Below are 23,639 nucleotides of genomic sequence, written 5' to 3'. Positions count from 1 at the left end.
AGCTATATAAAGATTAACTATCACAATACACATAAGTAAGTTCAAACCCTACTTGGCATACAACAGAGCCTTAAAAGAATTGTTGGCTATTATTTACTTCCGTCCTTTTCACTTCTGAAGTCTGGAGAATTTTATTGGTCCATATATTAGCCTGTGGTGGGAAGCATTGCTCTCTGCCTTTACACAGTTTTTAATTCTTGTTTACAGTGTGAAGATGCTTGAAAGATATAACTTAGCTATCAGGATACAAAATTTACAGAGGATCATGCCAAGACCCAGTGAGAAGTTTTTCAGATAGCAAAGACCGTCCAATAATTCTACACATCTAAGACCTTAATTTCAAATGGCTCTTTTTCAGAATCACCATGAAATAACGGGGGATGAGGCTGTATCAGTTCAGACCTATTTGCAGGAAAATGATGACCTGGGGCCCTACCTGAGCCCTCCAAGTGGAAAATAAACATTATATAGCTTAAAATTATTACAGGTTAAAAAAGATGTGATGAATGTTCAGAATTTATTTATCTGATGTCTCCATCTGAACTCCTCTCCTTGATGGTCCTCTGATATAGTTCATTAATTTAAAACATTTTGAGTTGGGTATGCTGGCATACACCTTTAATCCCAGCACTTGAAAGGCAGAGACAGAAGGATGTCTGTGAGTTCCAGGATAGCCAGGGATATATATATATATATATATATATATATATATATATATATATATAGAGAGAGAGAGAGAGAGAGAGAGAGAGAGAGAGAGAGAGAGAGAGAGAGACCCTACCTCGAAAGAGCCAACCAAACAAAAAAAATTTTTTTTTGAAACTGAAAACTCCAGCACTTGGGAAATAGAGTTAAAATCAGAAACTCAAGGCGGCTTTGACTACATAATGCCTTTGAGTGCAGTCTGGACTATAAGAGACCATGTTTCAAAAGATTATAAATATATTAAAACAAAGTGAGATGCTTCCACAAACGGTCCTTCTGACTTAAGGAGAAGACTGAGAACTCGGCAGAGTTAGACGAGGAGAATACGGCAGCTGGTAAGTGACGGTTCAAACAAAACAACCCCGACCAGCACAGCAGCGAGTGGCCTATCTACAATGTACTAGCATTCGAGCTGTGAGCTGTTTCATATTTACAAAAGTCTAGAAAGCATCAAGCACGTCTCAATACCTCGTCTGATTTCCCTATATGATCCACAGAAACGTATTTTACCTGTGAGAAGAGAGTCTGCATGATTGAGTTGGCCAGCTGGGAGTTCCGTCGAAGAACATCGTAGAAGCCCTAGAAGCAACAGATGAGTTCATTCCTTCTTACCCGAGTCTCAGCTCCTTTCAAACGTGCTGCTTGTGTGTGGGGTGGAAATGAAGGGTGGAGGTTGTGCCACACAGGTGTGGAAGCCTGTGGAGGCTAGAAGAGGGCACTGGGTTCCCTGAGCCTGAAATAATAGGCAGTTATGAGCCACCTAAAATAGGGCTGGGAACGCCAGTCCTCTGGAAGAGCTAAGTGCGCTTAACTGCCAACTCTCCCGACCCTTAAATTTTCATAACTTTCCATATATGCATTAAAACAGCATTCTGAGCTTCCATTAGAACTGTACTGCATCTATAGATTTGATACTTAAAATACCCCCAATATTGAGCAACCTTAAGCATGTCATAGCTTTCTTTTGTTTATTCTTTAACATCTCTCATAATATTTGGAGGTTTAAGCGTTTCCTTTCAACTTGCTTTAAAGACTTTATTTCAAAAAATAAAAAAAAAATAAAAAAAAAAAGACTTTATTTCAGTTTCTAGCTACTCAGTGCTAGGCTATATAAACCTTAGCATTGTTATTGATCTCATCACAGCTCATATTCATATCTATCTTACTAAACCACTTTCAACAGATTATTTGGTTAACACCATGCAAACAGTATTAACTATGTTAATACTGTGCAAACCAGGACAGCTTTAGTTTCCCCTTTTAAATCTGTATGCCTTTGGTTCTTTTTCTTGCTCTGTTGTATCAGATAGCATCTTAACTATGATGACGAATAAAGCACTGAGAACAAATACCTTCACTCCTCATTACAAGGGAAAACATTCATTCTGTCGCCATTTTCAACTTCATAGATGCCTTTTCTAAGAACGAAGAAGTTCCTTCCTGAAACTATTTGCTGGGAGTTTCTAAAAGATTTTATCGTAAAGGAATGTTGAGCAAGGAGGTGTCTGTGTGTGCACACATGCATTTGTGCCAAAGCCTATGTAGGCCTGGCTGCCTTGAAGTTTTATGGCCTACTACCTTGGTCTCCCCTGTGCTGGGGTTATAGATGTGGTCATCATGCCTAGCTCCCTCCAGTGAACAGCTTAGTGAGTAAGAGCACTTGCTACTCTTGCAGAGGACCGAAGTTCCATCCCCAGTACCAACATCGGGGGCTCACAGCTACCTGTGACTCCAGCTCCAAAGGGGATCCAACACTCTCGGCCTTCACAGGCAGCTGCACTCACATGCACAAACCGGCACACAGACAGATAGACACACACACACAATTAAAAATAATAAAAATAAATCTTAAAAAATTTAGGGGCTAGATGTATGGCTCACTAGTAGCAGAAAATAGATCCTGGCTTCATCTGAAATGTAAGACCAAGATTAAGACTACTATCAAGAGCAGCAGAAACAATGAGAGAGAGAGAGAGAGAGAGAGAGAGAGAATCAGTGTTTGCAAAGGCATACTAAGAACTGTACAGATAAATTACTACACAATGTATCCAAAATTTCATTGGGCTTTAAAAATTATGTTGCCAGAGAAAATTTACTGAGATGAGAAAATGATTACAGCATAAAGTTAGATGACAAACTTATATACATTTTACATGAATATGTATATATGAACAGAAGGGTTGGCAATGCTACTAAACAAATGTGTGTGTGCCACTGTATACATGTAGGACGAAGGTCAGTACGGGCGTCTTCCTCGCTCACTCTCTACCTCAGTGTTTGAGACAGAGTTGCTCAGGGAACGTGGACTGGCCAGCCCGCCCCGATTCCTCCTGTCTGCACATCCAGCAACAGGCCTTTACTCTCGCAGCCACCTCCCTAGCCTGAGACAATTTTTGAAAATTCTCCCCATTTTCAACAATAAACCTGAAAACTCCAGCGTCTACTGACTTGTATTGCTCAGTATTGTTCTAGGGTGTCGAATGAGTGCCAGGTGTGACAGCACACCCTTGTAATCCTAGCACTTGGAAGGTGGAGGCAGGTACTTCAAGAATTCAACGTCATCAGCTGCACAGAGAGTTTGAGGCTAGACTGGGCTATATGAGTTCCTGTTGGGGGAGGGGAAAAAAACCAACCTATTTTCTGAAATAATTGTGAGGACCTACCCTCCTTGTTAAGAGTACCAGATACTCTCCATTCCTTCCATGAAACATCTACACTGAAACACAGGACATCCCGAATACCTCAAATGCCAGAAATAGCAGTGACTCTACCAATCACTGGCTACTGTTTGTCCTGGCTGAGCCATGTGTTTGTTTCTTGCTTTTTGCTAACTATTCTGCCATTATGTGCCTGAATCTGAGCTGCACCTAAAAAACAAGTATAAGAGAAAGGAGGGAGAGAGGGAGGAAAGAAGGGAGGGAGGTAGAGACGGACAGACGAAGAGCTGTCTTCCTACTAAGCTAAGTGTATTGGAAATATTGGAGATTTAAGGAAGGCAACTCTTTAATGTCTGACGAATCTTTGGTAAGACCACTGTAAAGGGGAAAGCTAAACCCAGAACCTTCTCAGTGGTGTCTACACTCAATCATCCTAAATGTTTCTTGCCTTTTGTTCCCCCACCCCACAGTCTGGCTGGCCTGGAGCTCATAGAGCCACCTGCCTCTGTTATGGTTTCAACGAGAATGACCCCCATAAGCTCATGTTTGAATACTTGGTCCCAGATGGTAGAACTGTTGGGAAGGACTAGAATGTGTCTAGAGGTGGGCTTTAAGGCTTCTCAAAGCACTCTCTGCTCCTGTTTGTGGAGTATGATGTGAGGGGCCAACTGCTGCTCCAGTGTCATGCCTGACTGCTGCCCTGCTCCCCGCCATGATGGCGATGAACTCCTGTCCCCCTGGAGCTGTAAGCCCCAATTAAACACTTCTTTCTAGAAGCTGTCTCGGTCATGGTGTTAGCATGTGATAGAAAAGGACCAAGAAACTCTGCTCACTAGTACTGGGATTGAAGGCATATGCCACCATACCCAGCTCTTGGAAGTTTTTATGCCAGTTTAGGTACATAAAAAAAAAAAAAAAGTGAAATCTGAGGCAATAAAATAAAGGTATGCTGTATATGAGAAACAGAATTCACAAATGACAAATTTGGTGTTAAATCCAGACCGGTAAATTAACAGTATATCTGAATATTTAAAATTAAAATAAAATGGTTAAAGTATATCAATTATTTGCAATTTCACAACTTAACTTCTGGACTCACTATTACCTACTGACTCTAACTGTATAAAAACACATCTACCGTACTTCCGAACCTAGAGAAAAAGTTGACATAAGGAGGATTATTCTCTGGAGGGGGTCCGCACATTTCTTCCACTTTCCTGACTTACCTCATAAAGCATGAGCCGGATGTCGGCTTGCTGCCCTAAGCACCTCTTCAAGCTGTCTATGATCTCAAGGCAGAAAGTCTCGTTGGCGACAGAATTGTAACGGCTGTGAACGTCCACGTGCACCTGAAAGGGAGGGTGGCAGCTCACATCTAGCCTTCTGCCGGGGCTTCCGAGAAGGAGGATGCGCTGCTCGTCGGGGGCCACGCCAGGCCTGGCTTTCCCTGAGCTGAAACCACGCGGCGGATGCAGATGTGGCCACCGTCACCACACATCCCATGTCACTCCTTCTGCCTTAAAGCATCCCGACAGGGTTAGCTTTCCTCTGCTCCTTAAGGTTTACTTGAACTGTGCCAGCAACTCAGGAGGCAACTGACTACCCAGGCCATGACAATCCAGTAGTCACCATATACATGATTTTGTTAAAAACCTAAGATTTCCATTATTAAAAAAAAAAAAAAAAGCTGAGCTCTTTACATCCACAAACACCAAAGAGCTTTAGAGGTTCATAGTCTTGCTTAGCTGTGCACACACAAGCAGGCAGGCAAAACACTATGACATAAAAATAAAATATTTAAAAAGTAAATTTATATAGCTGTACTAAAAAAGCAAAATGAAACAGGTGTTAATATTTTATTTAACTCAACATAACAAAAATGTCAACATGCATGTAATTCAATAGAAAATGATTGAAATATATATATACATATTGTTTCACTCTAAATCTTGAAAATAAGTATGGATTTTATATATACAGTGCAACTCAATTTGGACTAGTCACATGTCAATCAAGTGTCTAGTTCAGCAGCTACATGACGGCTGCTGTCTACCACATTAGACAGCATTCTAACACAGAGCACACCAGCTCCTAATAAGTACTGGATGAAGAGAGCACTCACACGTGCAGTTCCAGCACTTGGGAGCCAGAGGCGTGAGGATTACTGTAAGTTCAGGGCCAGCCTGAGCTGTGTGAGAACATGAAGGAATGAAAAAGCTGGCTTCCGCCTTATTTGTCAGCAGATGGTCACGGAGTGAGCCTTACCTGAGTGACACCAATAGACTGACTGCACTGGGAGGATGACAGGCTGCCCAAGACTTTAAAGTTCTTTAAGAGCAGCAAAAACCCAGCAACTGCAGACTTCCGGGCATCCAGTTGGCTGGCTCGGGAACAGAGAAGTTAGCAGCGCCGGAATATGCAATGAAAAACAAAACAAATCTAGCTTAGCTACACACAGAGGAAGCACGAAGACTGTGTGGGGGGTAATGGGGCAGAAGCCAGGCCTAACTGAATTCACGATCAAAATAGGGCACCAGGTGTTCGGAGCAATTAACAGCAGGGGAATGCAGCGGACTGTTTCCATTATCTGTTTAACCTCATGACTGGCTGCACTTTTTTTTTCTCTGCTTGTAAGGCTCCATGGTAATCAGAAGAATCCTACCAACTAGGCTGGAACCTGAATCCACATAAGAACAGCAAAGGAAATTGCTGAGATTAACTGTGTCTGAATGGGTGTATTCTTCCACAGCGTTCTCTGTTTATACAGGAGCACAGTACTTGATGCCATGTAAACCTTCCATCCAGAAAAATGACAGCTGCTGGCTGCGGCTCAGGGATCAATGCATGTTGCAAATGGTACAGCATGTCATCCTGTCTAGCAGGCAGCCTTTGCCTTGAGGAGTAATAAATTGTCAGTTCTAGAACAGAGGTGACAACTACTTGCTATCGTTGCCCTGGACAGGTAGGAGTGTGTTAACAACACGGCTACCTTGGTAAGTGGTATCCTACCCTCAAAGTATCAAATGCCTTCCACACATCCCGGCACTACGTTCTTAGGAGGCAGTGTTAATCATTTCCAGCATATAGAATACCCTAGACAATAAAGGATGAGGGGACAGGAGCCCTGATGAGCTCCAAGGAGAACACATGCCCCTCAATAATTCACTGGGCCCACCACTGACTTAATGCTGCTGCCTGCTAAAGCAAGAAACTTGAGTATCCTCGTCCTGCCTCCTTTCCCCTTGGCATGGTGGGCAGTTCATGATGTTTTCAAGCCTTTCAATGAGAGTTACCTTAGGGGAGGGAGAGCAGGATCCTGAAGATCACCTCTACTGATGATAGACTATTCCCACTGCCACATGCTGTCTGAACTTTAGTTACTTATCATGTCTAAGCCTAATTGTCCTTATGTATGCAAAATGAGAATTGCAATAATTTGCACCTCATGAGGTTGCCTGAAGACTAACTGGAAAGCACATAAACCCCCTGGAATAACACCTCACCTGCTGAAAGAGCTGTGCTGAATTAGGGCGTGACTTCAGTCAGCAGGGGCAAGTATGAGGTAGCAGAGATAACTTACGCTAGGAGGTATGGCCCCCTGTGGTCTCAAGGAATGCAGCATACCTGGCAAACATAGCTTTCCGCAAGACGAGGATCAAGGAATCTCTCATGGACATGCTGACTTTGAGAAGGGGCTGATGAAGAGAGCAGGTCATGTCACATTAGCTTAGCTCCTTTCTATGAATGACCATTCGTATCCTGTGTGCCCTGGGTCTGTTTTATATATATAGTTGATGCTGATGACACTTAGTCATAAACACAGTGACTTCAAAGTTGTTACTGTCAGGCATGGTAATACAGGCCCATGATCCCAGCTGCTCAGGAGACGAGGACAGTAGGACTGCACCAATTTGAGGCCAGGTTTGACTACCCAATGGGTTCCAGGCTAGCCTAGGCTAGAGAGTGAGATCCTATCTCAAAACTCAAACAAACAAAAAGTAGTTTAAGTGCCTTCACGAACCCACTGTGCTCACTAATTTTCTAAGACACCTTCAGGTACTTGACTAACCCAAAAATGAGCTGACGGAAAACAGCTATAAAGAGGATGACTTTGGGAAGCGGTCTGTCTCCGTGCACTTAGCCTTTCAATACGAAACGGCATTAGGAAAACAGGAGCTCTAACATCCGTTTTTATAAAAGGTGCACCAGGCCTTCCCGACTAGACAGTTAAAGCCTCGGGCTTGGGAAGCTAGCTGGCGCATCAGCTGACTCACCTGCACTGCCTTGAGCAGCCCCTGCACAGTCTGCAGGGGCAGGAAGGACAAATAGTCAAAAGTCTCTGTGACTTTGGAGCAGCTCTGAAGAACCAAAGGTGCATACGTGATGATATCTGAAAGCAAGTCTGAAAACAGAACCTACAATTAGTCGCCCCACATTAGCTATAAAATTAATTAATTAACATCTAAAATCTATACAAAGGAAGAAATGTCATTTGCTTTCTTTTTTAAAGTATAAATTTCTACTGGTCACACGTAATTTTCCCCAGTGTTACCAGGATATTTTTTCTTTTTTTGTATCATTATCATATTTAGATAATATAAAATAACAAAATTAAAATGTCTAAAAGAAAACAACTCATTACATTGATAGCAAGAGTATCACATTTCTTCATATCTCTAGACAAAAGTAAGTCAATAAACATGTATAGAGTTTTGTTTTTGGCAAACATACGGCCCTATCAGGAATACATAAAGCATATTCTTCTTTCAAGAATTTTAGTTGGGAGAAGATGAGGGAGGGAGGTTGGGATTAGAAGGGAATGAGGGAGCGGGATACAGCTGGGATACAAAGTTAATAAATTGTAACTAATATTAAAAAAATAAAAATTAAAAAAAAAGATTTAGTAATTTAGCCAGAACACAAGCACAAATATCTCAAAAGAGACAAATAACAGAATATCAAGTAAAGCATGTATTACCTAACAAATAGTAAAGACAGAATTTAAACAGGAAATGCACAAGAGGTTGTGAGCATTTTAGAAGATCAAGGGAAAGAATTACTTGCAGTACTGAAGGATTAGTACTATTTAGGTGCACAGAAACCTAGAATGGCTGACTGTGCACAAAGTCTAAGAACGATAAGAACGACACAGAATCGGAGGGTGATGGGAGGTCAGTGGATGGGAGCAAAGGATCCAGGATAGTAAATCAGTGTGGGGAAAGGTAGGTTAGGACTGAAGCGTCAGGCACTTGAAATGTCAGGATAAAAAGGCGAGGTCAGGCTGGGTTCAAACTTGCAATCCTTCTGCCTCAGCCTCCAAAGCACTGAAATTGCATCATTACCACATCTGGCAAGACTGATAACTTAGAAAAGAACATACTTACTTCAGAGTGACAGAGTTACTAATGTTTTGAGAATACTAATCTGGTGGAAAGATGCAGGGGTGCAGAAGGGGGATTGCCACAGGGAGAAAAAAGTCAACCCAGAAACCATGTAGGAAGTTGTGACTTAAAAAGACTTTCTGAGAATTAACATCATACAAAGTATGTCCTCTGGTCACAAGTTAGAAACTAGTAACAAGATGATAGCTTTAAAAAAAATAAAAATAAAGAATTAATCCCGTGTGGTAGTGCATGCCTTTAATCCCAGCACTCGGGAAGCAGAGGCAGACATCTCTGAGTTTGAGGCCAGCCTGATCTACAGAGTTCTAGGACAGGAAGGAGGCCAAAAACAAACAACAACAACAACAAAAACCAAAAACAAACAAAATCCACAAAACAACAAAAAACAGAGAAACCCTGTCTAAAAAAAAAAAAGAATTAAAATTAAAAGATGACTTTGAGCCAGGCAGTGGTGGCATGTGCCTTTAATCCTAGCACGGGAGGCAGAGGCAGGTGGATCTCTAAATTTGGGGCCAGCCTGGTCCACAGAGTGAATTCCAGGACAGCCAAGGCTGTCGAGGGTTTCAAGACAGAGAAACCCTGTCTTGACCAAAAGAAAAGACTGAAATGGGGTTGGAGGGCTGGCACAGCACTTGGTGGGTAAGAAAAAGGCAATGGATTTAGACATTAGGAGATACCTAATAAAAACAGCCAATTAGAAGTCAGGAATGGAGAAGGACAGCACCAGCCCAGAGCACAGGCATTTAAGGCCAGCGTCTGTCACTGAGTGACACAACAACAGGCCTCAAGGAGAAGTGGGACAACTTTTAACTCATTCGTTAAAAGTTTCCTTACTTACCGACACCACAAACATTAAGTGCATTCATGTATCTTACTGACATCATAATCAAAACAACACATTATACTCTATTATATTACTATTAAGTTTTGTTATTTTCTTTTTCCCATTTCTCCTGTGTGTGCATGAGTGTATATGCATGTGCTGCATGTGTGTGTGTGTGCGCGCGTGTACGTGGAGCTTGGGGTTGGAACTGGGAGTCATCCTCCATCCCCTTCCACCTGATTCATCAATGCAAGGTCTCCCAGTCAAACCCAAGCCCATCAATGTGGCTCCTTATGGCAGCCAGTCTGCTCTGGGGATTCCCTGTCTCCGCTTCTTGGGGCTGAAATTACAAATAGGCCACCCTGCCCACCTGGCATTTATGTGGGTTCTGAGGACCTGGACTCAAACTCCAGTCAAACATGGCAAGTGATTTAACCACTGAGCCATCTCTTGTACCCCATAGATGGTCCCCACCCGACTCAATCATTATGACATCTAAAAGGAAATATTCTTAAGAACTCTTATCTTCTTGAAGTTCAGTACCTAAGAAATGATTGATGGGAGAGGATGTCCGAGTAACAACTCTATTGAGGACTTGCTCCAGAATTTCTTGTCTGACCATCTCGTGGATCTAAAAAAACAAAACAAAACAAAACAAAACAAAACAAAACAAAACAGAATCAACAAAGTATGCTTTAGGTGAATTTCATCTTGCTAAAGCATCAATGCATCTTAGGCAGAACAATAATTTGGATATGTATAAAACTCAACTTTTCAGACAAATCGGGATGTAATACAAATCATCCAGAAAACAGAATCATAGCTTTCTCCTCATTCTGCACCCAAATGATTTGTTAGGTATGGAAATATTTATTGTATTAACCTAAGCATCATACAGTTCTCATGAGCTCTGAGGTCAGACATGAAGGACTACTCCTACTTTAGGTGTCCGGTGCAGTCAACAGCCACATATCTGACAGAGTCTGTAACTCTGCTCCTAAAACATAAAATTTCAAAGCCCACGGAAAGTTTTAGAAGCATGATTTTATCCGATGTCTTCTCAGCTCCAAGATGCAGAGCAGGCGTATTCAAAAACACTTCTGAAAAACAATTTTTTGAGACAGGGTTTTTCTGTGTAGCCCTGGTTGTCCTTGAATTCACAGAGATCCGCCTGCCTCTGCCTCCCTGAGCGCTGGGATTAAAGGTGTGCACCATCATGCCTGGCTAAAACTTCTGAAATTTAACTTGTATTTTATCAGAACTCTTTACTTAAATTTGATTAACCTGACATTCCATTATTTTAGGTTCAAAACAGTTAGTGATTTAATAACAACCATATGCTCTACAGATATTCTGATACAGCCAACACCTCTGAAATTAAATGGATCGTTTTAAAATGCATATATATATATATATATATATATATACATTTTAAAAACAAAACTTATCATATGTTAGCCAAATTTCTCTTTAAAAAGATTCATTTATTTTTACACATATCAGTGTTTTGCTGCCATGTGTATGTATGTGCGCCGTGTGTGCCTGGTTCCCAAGGAGGCCGGAAGAGGGCACTTGACACCCTGGAACTGGAATTATAGAGGGCTGCAGCCACCATGGGATGCTGGAAACAGAAGCCAGGTCTTCTGCAAGTGCCAGTGCTCTTACGTACTGAGACATCTCTCCAGGACCATGATGGCTCTTCTTGATTGTCAACTTGATTTTGGTTGTTTCGTTTTGTTTTGAGACAGGGTTTCTCCATGTAGCTCTGGCTGCCCTGGACCTCACTATGTAGACCAGGCTAGCCTTGAACTTGCAAAGGGCTCACAGAGATCCGCCTGCCTCTGCCTCCCTGAGCGCTGGGATTAAAGGTGTAGGTATCAATCTGATTCTGTTAGATTAGTATGGAAGCCTTCTGGCACTGCTGGCACATGAGACAACACTTGAGGAAAGCTAGACCGCCCTGAACGTGGACAGAAATAAGCAGGAGGCCATGGGCCAGATGAAAAAAGAGAAAAGGAAGGGACAAGCCAGTTTGTTCACGCTTGTAGGCTTGACCTGGTTACCTGTCTCTCTCTCTTCCATTTGTCCCTTCTACTCTTGTATGTTCTGTGTCTGTGTGTAGCTGTCTCTCCGCTTTCCAGCCACTATCAGGAGAGTGGCCTCCCCTGTCCTGCTCCTGCTGCCATGAAGGATATTCTGATCTGTCTAGGCCCAAAGGCATCGAGCCAGTCCAGCACAGGCTAAAACATCTGAAATTAGGAGCCCAAATAACTCCTTTTTAAAACTGGGTTTCTCCAGGTCCTTGTCAAAGGGAAAAAGCTGACAGTGTGCTAGAGGGAGAGAAAGCTACCTTCCACTTAAACTTAAGGTTCTGCTTTAGTGAAAGCTATGTCTAAGGCAATAAAGTAGAGAACCAAAGAGGAAGACACCCAATGCTCTGATCTGGTCTCTGCACACACATGCACACAAGGGGAGGTGTTTTCACATTCATGGGATACACGTTTCCCTCTCCCAGTACAAATAAACAGAAAGAAAAATGGGAGTGTGTTCATCAACCTGGATCTGTAATATTTCCAACCATGCCAAGCTGTCACATACGCTCTGCCAACCGTCAAACTTCCTTATCTGCCAAATACCCAGGCAACGTCTTGCTCTAGTTATATTACTGAGGTACAGTTTTGAGATGGTAGTCAGATGAGACTCTTCCTTAGTTAGGGTTAGTTAGTACCGCTGTGAGAAAACACCAAGACCAAAGCAGCCTTGGGAGAAAGGGGTTTATTCTGCTTATGCCTCCACATCACAGTTCATCAGCAAAAAAGTCAGGACAAGAACAAACTCAACAGAGCAGAAACCTGGAGGCAGGATCTAATGCAGAGGCCATGGAGGGGTGCTGCTTACTGGCTTGTGCTTTATGGCTTGCTCAGCCTGCTTTCTTATAGAACCCAGGACCACCAGCCCAGTGATGGCACCATCCACAGTGCGCGGGGACCTCCTTCATCAATCACTAACAAGAAAGTGCCTTACAGGCTTGCCTACAGCCTAAGCTTTTGAAGGCATTTTCTCAACTGAGGCTCCCTTCAACCCCATTCTCTGATGACTCTAGCTTGTGTCAAGTTGACATAAAAGTAGCCAATACACTTACCTTAAAGGTTTCCAACAAGATATTAGCTCCCAGCTTACATGCATGCTGGTTTGTCATTTTAGAAAGACTGGAGCCAAGTTCAACAGCTTTTCCGTCAAGAATCTTCTTTGGCCCATATGAATCCATTAGGATGAAACCAAGTTCTATCAGACCTTGAGTTACATGATCCCAGCTATGAACACTGCAAGAAAACGAAGTGTAATTAAGAGATTCTTAGTAAATATCCACCCTCATACTCAATGCCATTTGCTCATTTCTTAACTCAAATCTGTCTTCGCAGGCACTGATATTTGACAGAATTCTTCATGCAGTCATGGAACTGTAGGGCAGAGGCTTCCATGGGCAGAATACTTACTCAGAAGAATCCAGAAATTATAGGCTAGAAGTGTAGACCTAACGGACGTTTTGGTTTCTTTGTAAACTCAGTTATGTTATGTAAATATGCTTTTGCTTTAATCCCAAGTGTGGGATTTTAGTTGGGCTATAGTTTGTCCACACGTGTTAACTGTCTCATGCGGAGCGTGGCTTTTGCCAGCTGGTAAAGGCATGCCATGATCGGCATGGCAAGAAGCGTGATCTAGGACTCTGAGCATATAAATTGAGAACCTCATTTGCTCCCTCCAGGCTTAGGTCAGGAGCATTAATCAGTGTGCCTGAAGCACTTATTACATGGCTCTGCCAATGTTTACACATGTTGCTCCTTCTTCAAATTCAGCAGTTTTGAAATTCCGTTTCTAAGATACTTAAGCTTGCTGACCAAGGTAAGGTCCAGGATCTACTACAGAACTTTAGGTGAAGAACATAAACCATCACAGTGCTCAGAGTGCAAAGCTGAATACATTTTAACTTTGTCCCATCTTATTATCCCCGTGGGGTCTACTGCTCTGAGAGCACAGCTCTCTAGAACAAAGGGTGTTTAAGGAATATATTATGTTAGAGCAGAAATGCCTCTATCTAGTGCCTTTTTCTACACTAATAGGCAGATAGAAGTCTAAATAAAATAAAATACTACCAAAATACGACAAGTTGGGGTACTCAAAATTCAGTCATATAATGTGTATGTTATTTTAAGGTTAACTAACTCAACTGGAGAAACCATGTATAGCAAATTATTTAGGGAGATTATAATGATGCCATCCGCATCTTTCCCTGCTGAGGTCTGGCGCTACCTGGTGGCAAGAGCCTACTCCCCTAGATCATATTCTAGCTTATCGATGAAGATGTATGTAGGGCCCATGCCTGGTAGGGACTTCCAGATGGGTAGAACGCTCATTTCCTGATTGTGTACTGCCTGAGTCTTTGGCCTAACATGGAGGGATTCACCCGGGAGAATACCAGAGAGACACTTTGGGGAAAAGGAAACTAGATATACAGCAGGGTGTGGTGGAGGCAGAATTGCCAGAAACTCAAGGCCAGGCAGGGCTACATAGCGAGCCTCTGTCTCGAACAGTCCCAGCAAACAAACTATATCCAGACACAGAACAGACAGGCATTGCAGAACCTGTTTAGCGGGTTTGAATTCTGTCAAATATCAGTGCATACGAAGACAGATTTGAGTTAAGAACACTCCGAAACGAGGACTCAATCTCTCTAAATTGTATGATGTGCTGAGTTCACATCAGAATCAAATCAGAATTCCACCATACGAAAAAGACCAACCTTAAATTATGCCTTAAAATGTAAAACCTTATATCTAACCCATAGACAAAAGTATGACATAATATTGTCACAACAACTAATCTTTATGCCAAAATTAAAAAACAAACAAACAAAAAAAAACCCATGATGGTCATTTCCTTACAGTTTTAAATAGATCTAAGATTGTTAAGTCAATAAATAATTCACTTCTGACTTCCCAGTCCAAGACTTCAATGATCAAAGTAAAAATATTCTGCCTTTTTTTGTTTTGTTTTGTTTTTTGTTTTTTTTTAAGACAGGATTTCTCTGTGTGGCCCTGGCTGTCCTGGACTTACTCTGTAGACCGGACTGGCCTCAAATCACAGAGATCCACCTGCTTCTGCCTCCAGAGTTCTGGGATTAAAGGCATAGTCATCAACTTTGTTAAAGGCATGCACCACCACCTCCAGACTAATGTAGTATTTTCACTCATAACAAGGCATCAGTAGAGACATAGGCTATTAGAGCTACAGTATCAAGGAAAGAACAAAGACAATGTTTTATATTCTTGTTATACAGTGCCTAGGAAATTAGGCCCCACGATGGGTTTTCTTCCCTTCAGCATAGAAACATTTTCTTTTACCCATCTGAAGGAGTGAAACTTTAATTTTACACAGTCATTAGCTGTAGCTGTCATTCTTTGAATGGCCCGAAGCATGGGTCCCCCCTGCCTCTTCTAACCCAGACCCCTCAAACACTTTTGGAATATGGCTTACCAACTCACCTATTCTTTACCACTTCTAAGATCATGGTTGAAACACAAGTTCTCTGAGGTACGAGAGTCTGAAGAAATTTTGAGCCTTGGAGGAGCTGAAGATCCTTAAAACTTTTTACAACTGAAGTCTTTAAAAGATCAAACACCTAATATAATTGGAGAAATAAGAAAATGAGCCAAAATTATAGTTTCTGATCTGAGATCACACACAGCCCTTCAGCAACTGTTTAAGGAGATTCGGATGATCCGAAAGCTGTGAGCTTCAATGGGAACTGAGGAGAGTTAGAGACAGGCCTTTCTTCATGGGAAAAGGTCTAAACAGCCATATAAGCATTCCGCATGCTGGGGCTGCTGGGGCACGCCTGTAATCTCAGACGCTCAGTTACAAGTTTGAGGCCAACTCAGGCAACCTAGACCCTATCTCAAACTTAAAGCTTTTCTGAAACATTTATTTATCATCATTGTGCAGCTGGAGGGGCGCCTGCGCATGTCAAGGTCAGAGAACGATTTCAGAAGTTGGCTCTCTCCTTCTATCAGGCGGTTCCTAGGATCTGAACTAATGTCCTCAGGCTTGGTATCAAGTATTTTCAGCTGCTGGGCCATCTCATCTACTCCCTTGCCTCAACTTGTTTAATAGGTCAACAGAGGCAGGTGCGTATCTCAGCATTCTACTGCCTGCTCTCCAGCGTGTATATCCCTGTTCTAAACCACAAAACAAAAAAGCAAGATGAAGACAAAAACATTACTCACAATCCTGGAACCCATGAAGAAAAGAGGGCAAGGCCTTTGTTCATTCATCATTGGTGCTCAGGGATAGTTCTTAGAATGCTACCTCGAGGATGCTGCTAAATAGCCAACTACACTGGCTCTCTTGCCAGTTGAGCATGTAACACAATTCTCTTACTTCACGCTACCATCTGGCTTTCTCCTCAGGAAATGGAGCCATATGCCAGGAGTCTGAAGTTTTCCAGCAGGCACAGACCAGGCAGAATAGGAGAGGCATAACAACAATAGGTTTTTGTATGCTTTCCTGTCAACTGGAAAAGGATCAAAGTATCGTTAAAAAACATACCTGTTCCTCAAATCTCTGTATCCTTGTTAGAGAGAGAAGAAGAGCAATGCTGAAAGGACAAAAGCATTTACTGGAATCCCCTTGCTGTCCGGCCTGGAATAAACCAAACAGTCATTATGCTACAATAAAGCCTGCTTAAAAAAAGTTCTTTGATAGATCTGAAGCTTCAATGGAAGGGGTAAAACTATAAAGCATTTAGAATATAGAGAAAATATGATTGGGAATAGACTTTTAGATAAAATACAAAAAAGCACAACTTATGTAATAAAATTGACTTTAAAACCAGGCAAAAGATTTGAAGATACTTAACCAAAAATATTAGAATAAAAATGAGAAAAAAAATAAACACTCATTACTAATTAACAAAATGCAAAGTAAAAGCTCAAAGAGGTGTCATTTCACCACCATCAGACCGAAAACAACAGAAGACAGACAGTGGTGGCCAATGTCAGCCAAGACGTAAAAGATGAGAACGTATAATATCATAATTTCTTTGGTAGTCAGTCACAAACTCAGGTACAAATGCATCTCACACAAAACCTGGTATGGTTTGCATTCCTGTAATTCTACCACTGAGCAAGTTGAAGCAGAAGGATTAGGAGTTTGAGGACAACATTGGCTACAGAATGAGTTCAAGGACGACCTGAGCTACATAATACCAGCATCTTAAAAAAGAAAAAGAAAAAAAGGTATAAACTAGTTCTTTGAAATTAGCAACAAAATGATTACTTTGAATACATAAAAAGTGAACAATAAACTGACAGGCACAGCTTTAAAACCTAAGTTACAGTCACTGCCCTGCCGTCTTTCCTATACAATGGACTCAGGGCTTCCTGGGGAAGTGGCTGGTGTTCTCATGCAAAGGAAAGCACAAAGGAAACCTTAAATATCCTGTGCCGTAAAATGCTCAAAGATGGATGTCACCACATGGAAAGGACACATAGCTCAACACGAGGAAGCCAAACAGCCAAACTTCGGTAACTTTGAGCTCAAAATAGATAATGACTGCTAGTGAATAGTGAGAAAAAAACAATTAAAAAGCTACATTAGTAGAAGAAAGGACACAATAGACATTTCCTACAGTTGGCTGAGGGAAAATTGCCCCATGTTTGAGACAAACCAGGGACACAGAACAAGTACCAGGCCAGCTAGGGCTACATAGCAAGACCTAGCCCTCAAAATGTAAAAAAAAAAAAAAATCTCCTAATTCTACCACTTGGCAATTCCTAGCTTAATTATTGATTAGGCAAAGAATCATTAACATATGGAAAAACAATTATTATATGGTTATTAGACTAAAGCATTTTCACATGTTCATAAATTAGGACATATTTTTTTAAAGATTTGTTAAATTGTGTATGTGTAAAACTTTGTACACTTGAATTAGGTGGCTGCAGAGACCAGAAGAGGGCATCTGACTTCCTAGACTGGAGTTACAGGTGACTGAGTTGCCCAACGTGGGTCCTGGGAATAGAACTTTATGTTCTTAACCACTGAGGTATTTCTCCAGCTTATACACTGGTTTTTGTTTGTTTTAATTACAAAGGAGAATATGTATCTTTGTAAGTGAAGAAAGCTAGCAGTCACTATATTAATTAAATGATTCCTCATCACCAAAGGGATCTGTGATATTATATGCCTGCAGGTCACAGCACAACTTTCCAGAATCAGCTTTTTCCTTCTACCATCTTGGTCCCAGGGATTGAACTCAGGTAGTCAAGGCTCTTTTTACCCATTGAGTGATCTGACTGGTCCCTAAAGAACATTTGTATTTTATTTTATTTTTGGCTTTTCGAGACAGGGTTTCTCTGAGTAGCCTTGGCTGTCCTGGACTTGCTCTATAGACCAGGCTGGCCTCGAACTCACAGCAATCCGCCTGCCTCTGCCTCCCTGAGTGCTTGAGTTATAGGCGTGTACCACCATGCCAAGCTGAAGATTTTTATTTCAAAATTAATTAACTGCTAAAGTTCAAAGGCAATTTTACTAAAATTTAAAAAAGCAAAAGTGCCAGCGCAGGCAAGCTGTAATTTTCATCAGCTTCCTAGAATTGGAGAATGGGAAGAAGAAAAACAAAAAAGAAAAAGAAAAAAAAAAGCAATGGCACAGGTGTCTGACAAATGGAAGACAACCAAAAGACACGGCGGAGAGGGATGCTTTAGAGAAAGAGTAAGGAAGCCCAAGGCACCAGAATATGCAGCTCTGAGCAGCATGAGAAAGGTTTTTAACTGGAGCTTGTTGGCTTACGGGTTCCAGCAGCATATATCTTCTACTTTCAAAGACAAACGATCTCCTAGAACCATAGATGCCCTGTATTTGTGCTTCTGGTCACTAACTGTCTCAAAAGAGACTTCATTACAAACACCCTAACTCATAAAGACCTGAAAGCATAGAGACATATATAGGCTTTGTAATATACACGCTTTATACATAATATATTTCTAGTAACTATATTTCTTTATAAAAATAGATGAACTTCAACTTCAAAGATTTTTCGTTCTCAAAGTTATTTGAAAGCTACCGTATAGAAAATTTTGCTTATTTTTTATTTATTCTTCTCATACAGTACGTCCTGACCAGTTTCCCCTCCTCCACTCCTCCAAGTCCCACTCCCACCTTCCTTCTCCCCTATATCAACTGTTCCCATTTCCCTTCAGAAAAGATATCAACCAAACACTGCATAAAAAGTTACAATAAGAGGAGGCCTTGAAGAGGCCTTCAAGAGGTCTTGAAAAACCAAAAACCAAAACCAAAACCAAAAACCTTCATATCAAGTCTGGATGAGGCAACCCTTAGGAGGAAGAGGGTCCTGAGAGCAGGCAAAAGAGATAGGAACTTTTTTCCCTGAAAGCAACTCAGAGCAGGTGCTACCTTCAAGTGTTTCAGAAGTTCTCTGCCCAATTCGCAGTCCAATTTGATGGCAAACACGATGTGCAGAATAACGGTGCCTTCCACATGATGGAGTTCATCTGCTGTGGCAGTCACGAGCTCCGACAACCTAGAAGATTCAATAGCACGGTCCAGGTTAGGGCTGCAGAAGGAAGAGGTGCTGGGACAAACAAGCAGCCAGCTGAAGCTGCAGAGCCCTGGAAGCAGAAGTGGCAAGCCTACCCTGCTTCTCAAGGCAAAACTCACAGGAAGAACTGTCTAGAGTTACTATCTCCATTTCCTTACCTTACATACTCTGCCTAGCTCCAACCCAGTTCAATCAGGCTCAGTCCTCTCCTTACCCTATTCCGTCCAGTGACTCACTATTCTTGTAAGGGCCACAGATGATCTCCACATGGCCAGAACCAGTAACGTCCCTCCTGGCTATGCAGCCTACACTGGCCTTGAATTTGAATGAATGAACTATCTGCCTCAGTTCCCAACATGCAGTGATTAGAAACCCACGCCTGACACCTTGTTCCTCGTGCAACTTCCTTGTCCTCCAGGACACTGCCATTGATCTCAGTTTTCTCCCACTTGCTAGCCTCACCCTCTCTCCCATAGCTGAACTGTTAAATGCAACGTCTCAGAGCTGTCAGTTTCTTCTTCGTATCTTCCCTAGATGATTCCATACTGTCCTGTGGCTTTAGCCCCTTCCCATTTACATGTGTACGTCTCCTCACATTTCAATAATTTTTAAGTAAGTATCAATTTAGATTTTGGGGTCAGACGTTCCCCTACAACTCCCACCTGCTCAGCATTCCATATGTTGCTCACATGCATTTCAGGTCTAATATGGTCAGAACTGAGCTTCTTGCCCTCTCTGAAGCCTGCTCTCAACTCTTCCTAAGTCAACACAGGGAACCACCTTCTCATCAACTGTGCGAGCCAAGTAACAAAGGTTATGATAGACTGGAAGCCGTTGACTGCACTAGGCTCGACAGCATGAACCCCTTAGCCAGGCTACTTGGATTCAAACTGCTGTTATTTTCTGTCTAGAAAACAAAGGACGACACCTTAATTTGTTTCTTGGTTTCCCTAAGTACAAAAGGCATGCAAGTGTCACCGCAGATGCACCTGGCACAGAACAGGCACTCTGCGCACGTGTATTAAAAAGAAAACGCTTTTTCTCAGACCTGCCACACTGAGCTCTCCCTTTGTACTAGTCCCTACCTGAAAATGCTCGCCTCATGGACATACGCTGGCTCTTATCAGTCAGGCTCCGGGTAAAACAGAACCTTCCCAGAGATGGTTTTCCCCGGCCCCATCTAGAGTCGCTGACACATCATCCTTTTGACTTATCTTCATACACTGTGAACTCTAAGATTCTCTTCTCATCAAAATCTAAGCTCTGATAACAGCAGGAGTCTGGTCTGACTGGTTCATCAGTGTGGTCCCAAGCAGACACTTAGTTGTCTGTTAGGTCTCTTGTAATAAATAGACGTTAAACCTGCATCTACAAGACAGTTAGTGGTACTTTCCCAGAAGGGTGTAAGAGTGTAAGGGACTGCACTGGTCTCCTGCCGTCGTGACAGAGCAGTAGGGGAGGACTAGGGAAGGACTGAGGGGAAGGGAGGGAGGAGTGACAGCAAAGCTGACAACCGCACCAGTGACTGGAGCACACAGTGGGAAGGTGAGCTGAGGATGCACTGCAGAGAACGCTGCATTACTCACTCATCGCTGCTCTGTTCCTTGCTCTGCTGCTTATCTAGCTCACGGAAGAAGGCTATTATTCCATCCAGAACACTCCTTCTGCTTCCCTAGGAATAAATTAATTATTATTATTACAATACAAGAACGGCCACCTAATTGAAGGTAAAATAACCAGGGATTATCTAGTACAGATTTGAATTAATAAGTTACCGCCTGGCGGCACAGTGATAATGTACGAAACACTTTCAAGTTGCAACAGAGTTTGAAATACTTTACAACACCGGGGAAACAGCCTGGTAGTAATGGAAGCAGCTAGGTGCCTCAGGTGCCGAACCCTAATTTGAAACACTGTTGTGTGGTGATTTCCTCCCAGATCTAGCAACATTCCTTCCTGCAGGGAAGCTCCTTAAGCTAGGGTAGTAAGGATGGGCAAAGTCCCTGAAACTGAAGAGATGCACTAGGACCCATCCTCTGCAAGCCCATATATGCAGCAAGGACTTCTGAGAGACACTGTCGGCCCAGCTGAGCGGCCTGGAAGAAGCAGGGACCAGCTGAGATACTGAGAAGACTCTCAGACCAGCTGAGCTGCCAGAAGAGACGCTCTCCCACCTGCTGACCTGCCTCTCCATGTGTGTGTGCAGGTCACTCCGGGGCTCCAGTTTTTGCGAGCTAGGGTGGGCTTTGGATAATGTATTCTTTGAGCCATTTCTGCTCCTGCAAATTAACTCTTACCCACACTCCTAAGAACGAGCCCAATAAATCATATTAGCTTACCAAGGTGGACTTTGTGGCTTCTTTACTTGGATCTGTTGTTGGTTCCCTATCTGGTTTGGGTAGACATTTGCTCACACTGTTCTCTGGGAACAGTGTCACACAACAAATACCTTAATGTCAACCTCTCTGTGGTCTTAGTATACACCCTTTCTGAGGTCTTCATTTCTTTTACTTTCACAAAGAAACAGTATTTTCTCCTCGGCTGAAAAGCTCGATCAATTACCACCAATGAAATAAAAACACATATGCCTTAGCATGGAAACCAACAATGTGAAAAGGCTGAACTGATATAGTTGTATAAGCCACAAGGATTAAGAAGAAACAACTGTTCTATTTGTACCTTGGACGAGAGCACCAGAAGCTGATAGACCAAAGGTGGTATTTCTTGGAGATTCAACTTTGAGAACATCATCAACACTTTTGCCACCACAAGATCCATCTCTTCTGTCGTTAGACGGACATCCCTGTGAAGCAGAGACTCAAGTCTAGCCAGGGCCTAACTGCTTTGTTTTCACAGACTAAATTCAGGGCTTTACAGTAGTCAAAGTCTATCAAACATTTTTTAGGAAATCAAATTTAGGGACTAGGGAGAAATCTCAGTAGGCAAAACATTTACTGTGCAAGAGTGATGACCAGGGCTTGGATCCCCAGGACCCAGCACCTATAATTTCAGCCAAGACAGGATCTCTGCAGATGCTGGCTTGCTAGAATAGCAGAACTGCAAGTTACATGTTCAAGTGAGAGACTGTGTCTCAATACAGAAGTTTTACATCTTATATATATTACATATATTCAATATGTATACATTATGTATGCATCATGTATTATATACTTACGTGCTGAATATGTAAGAGATTTATGTATTGAGACATAGTCTCTCACACCAACCTCTGGCCTCCACACACACCCACGTGTGTACACATGTACCTGCACAGTTCAAAGATATATACATATATGCACACACACAACACACACACAGACAAATGAATAACACTTGCTGATCTTCCAGGGCTCTGAAGTTTGCTTCTCAACACACACAATGAGCAGCTTAAAACCCCCTGTAACTCTAGCTCCAGGGGATCTGACACCCACTTTTGGCCTCTGCAGGCAATCACTCACACATGCACACATAAAGAAATAATAAAACGAGTCTTTACGTAACACTTGGAATTAAAGAATAAAGTAGATATTAGACTATAGCTGCCCTCTTTCAGTTTTCTCTTACGGATAATGCTTTAAGGCAGCCAATAAATTTATCTAAGCAAGTCATCTTGAAAAGAAAGTCAGTTATATACTTAATAAACTGAGCCAAAACAGAGGGAGGAGAGGGAATTCCATTACTGGAAACAGAGGTTCCATTGCTATTACTCATAAAAAGTAGAATTTGAGCTTGCTGTGTTTCAATTTCTTGTAGGCATGTTGACAAAGCTTGATGCAAAGACAAACAAACAGTGCTTACTTGAACATAGAAGTGAGTTGGATCACGTATCGTTGGGCCCATCTGTTAAAGACAAAGAGGAAATGTGTGCATTTATTTCATTTTTAACTCCTTTACATATAATTTTATAAAACTGATAAAGAAGAAAAAAGGGGGCCATTTCAAGTGTGATGTTCAATATGGGGAAGCAAGACAAAACAAATACAATTTAAAACACTAGCTGGCATGGTGGCACTGGGGTCTTGGCACTTCAGAAGCAGTATGAAGTCCTGAAGCTCAAGGAACCCCTCCCTACACAGTAGCTTTGAGGGTAGTGAGACCCTACCTTTTTAAGAAACACAAACATGAATAAATAGGACCAATAATTAGACTTTCATTCAGACTAGAAAATCAAGACAGGTAATGAGGTTTACACCCTAGCACCAAAAAAACAAACAAACCACTCTGATAATACCTAGTACTGGTAAAATCATGGGCGCAAACACACTTTATATACATTTTACACACTTTACATACATTTTACAGAGTATAGAAGGTACAGCTTTAAAAAGAAGCACACATTCACAAACCACCCAATTTAATTCTTGAAACACAGTTCACATACATACTTACAAAACATCACTTGGGTATATTAACTCATTACTGCAAACATTTTT

At 42.0% G+C, this 23,639-nt stretch overlaps 1 protein-coding gene across 3 annotated transcripts in view; it reads right to left on the bottom strand.

Moving 5' to 3' along the window:
- The window catches only part of Fanci (FA complementation group I), a 55,507-nt gene that overhangs the window by 16,460 nt on the left and 15,408 nt on the right, over positions 1–23,639 (bottom strand). For all 3 annotated transcript variants that reach the window (XR_009585592.1, XM_021647040.2, XM_060367397.1), the window contains 13 exons: positions 23,005–23,046; positions 21,886–22,009; positions 20,793–20,878; positions 19,062–19,188; positions 16,194–16,286; positions 15,131–15,267; positions 12,730–12,910; positions 10,131–10,218; positions 7,637–7,764; positions 6,987–7,057; positions 5,628–5,742; positions 4,589–4,711; positions 1,216–1,284 (listed from right to left, as the gene is read on the bottom strand). Coding sequence is in view for 2 of the 3 variants with exons in the window: in XM_021647040.2 (XP_021502715.1) it covers positions 1,216–1,284; positions 4,589–4,711; positions 5,628–5,742; positions 6,987–7,057; positions 7,637–7,764; positions 10,131–10,218; positions 12,730–12,910; positions 15,131–15,267; positions 16,194–16,286; positions 19,062–19,188; positions 20,793–20,878; positions 21,886–22,009; positions 23,005–23,046 (1,384 nt within the window). In the remaining variant the exon portion in view is untranslated. The remainder of the gene's footprint in view (positions 1–1,215; positions 1,285–4,588; positions 4,712–5,627; positions 5,743–6,986; positions 7,058–7,636; positions 7,765–10,130; positions 10,219–12,729; positions 12,911–15,130; positions 15,268–16,193; positions 16,287–19,061; positions 19,189–20,792; positions 20,879–21,885; positions 22,010–23,004; positions 23,047–23,639) is intronic.

The sequence above is a fragment of the Meriones unguiculatus genome, chromosome 14 (assembly GCF_030254825.1).
Source record: "Meriones unguiculatus strain TT.TT164.6M chromosome 14, Bangor_MerUng_6.1, whole genome shotgun sequence".
NCBI lineage: Eukaryota > Metazoa > Chordata > Mammalia > Rodentia > Muridae > Meriones > Meriones unguiculatus.
The sequence above is the reverse complement of the archived record's forward strand: the minus strand, read 5'-3'. Positions and strand labels throughout refer to the sequence as shown.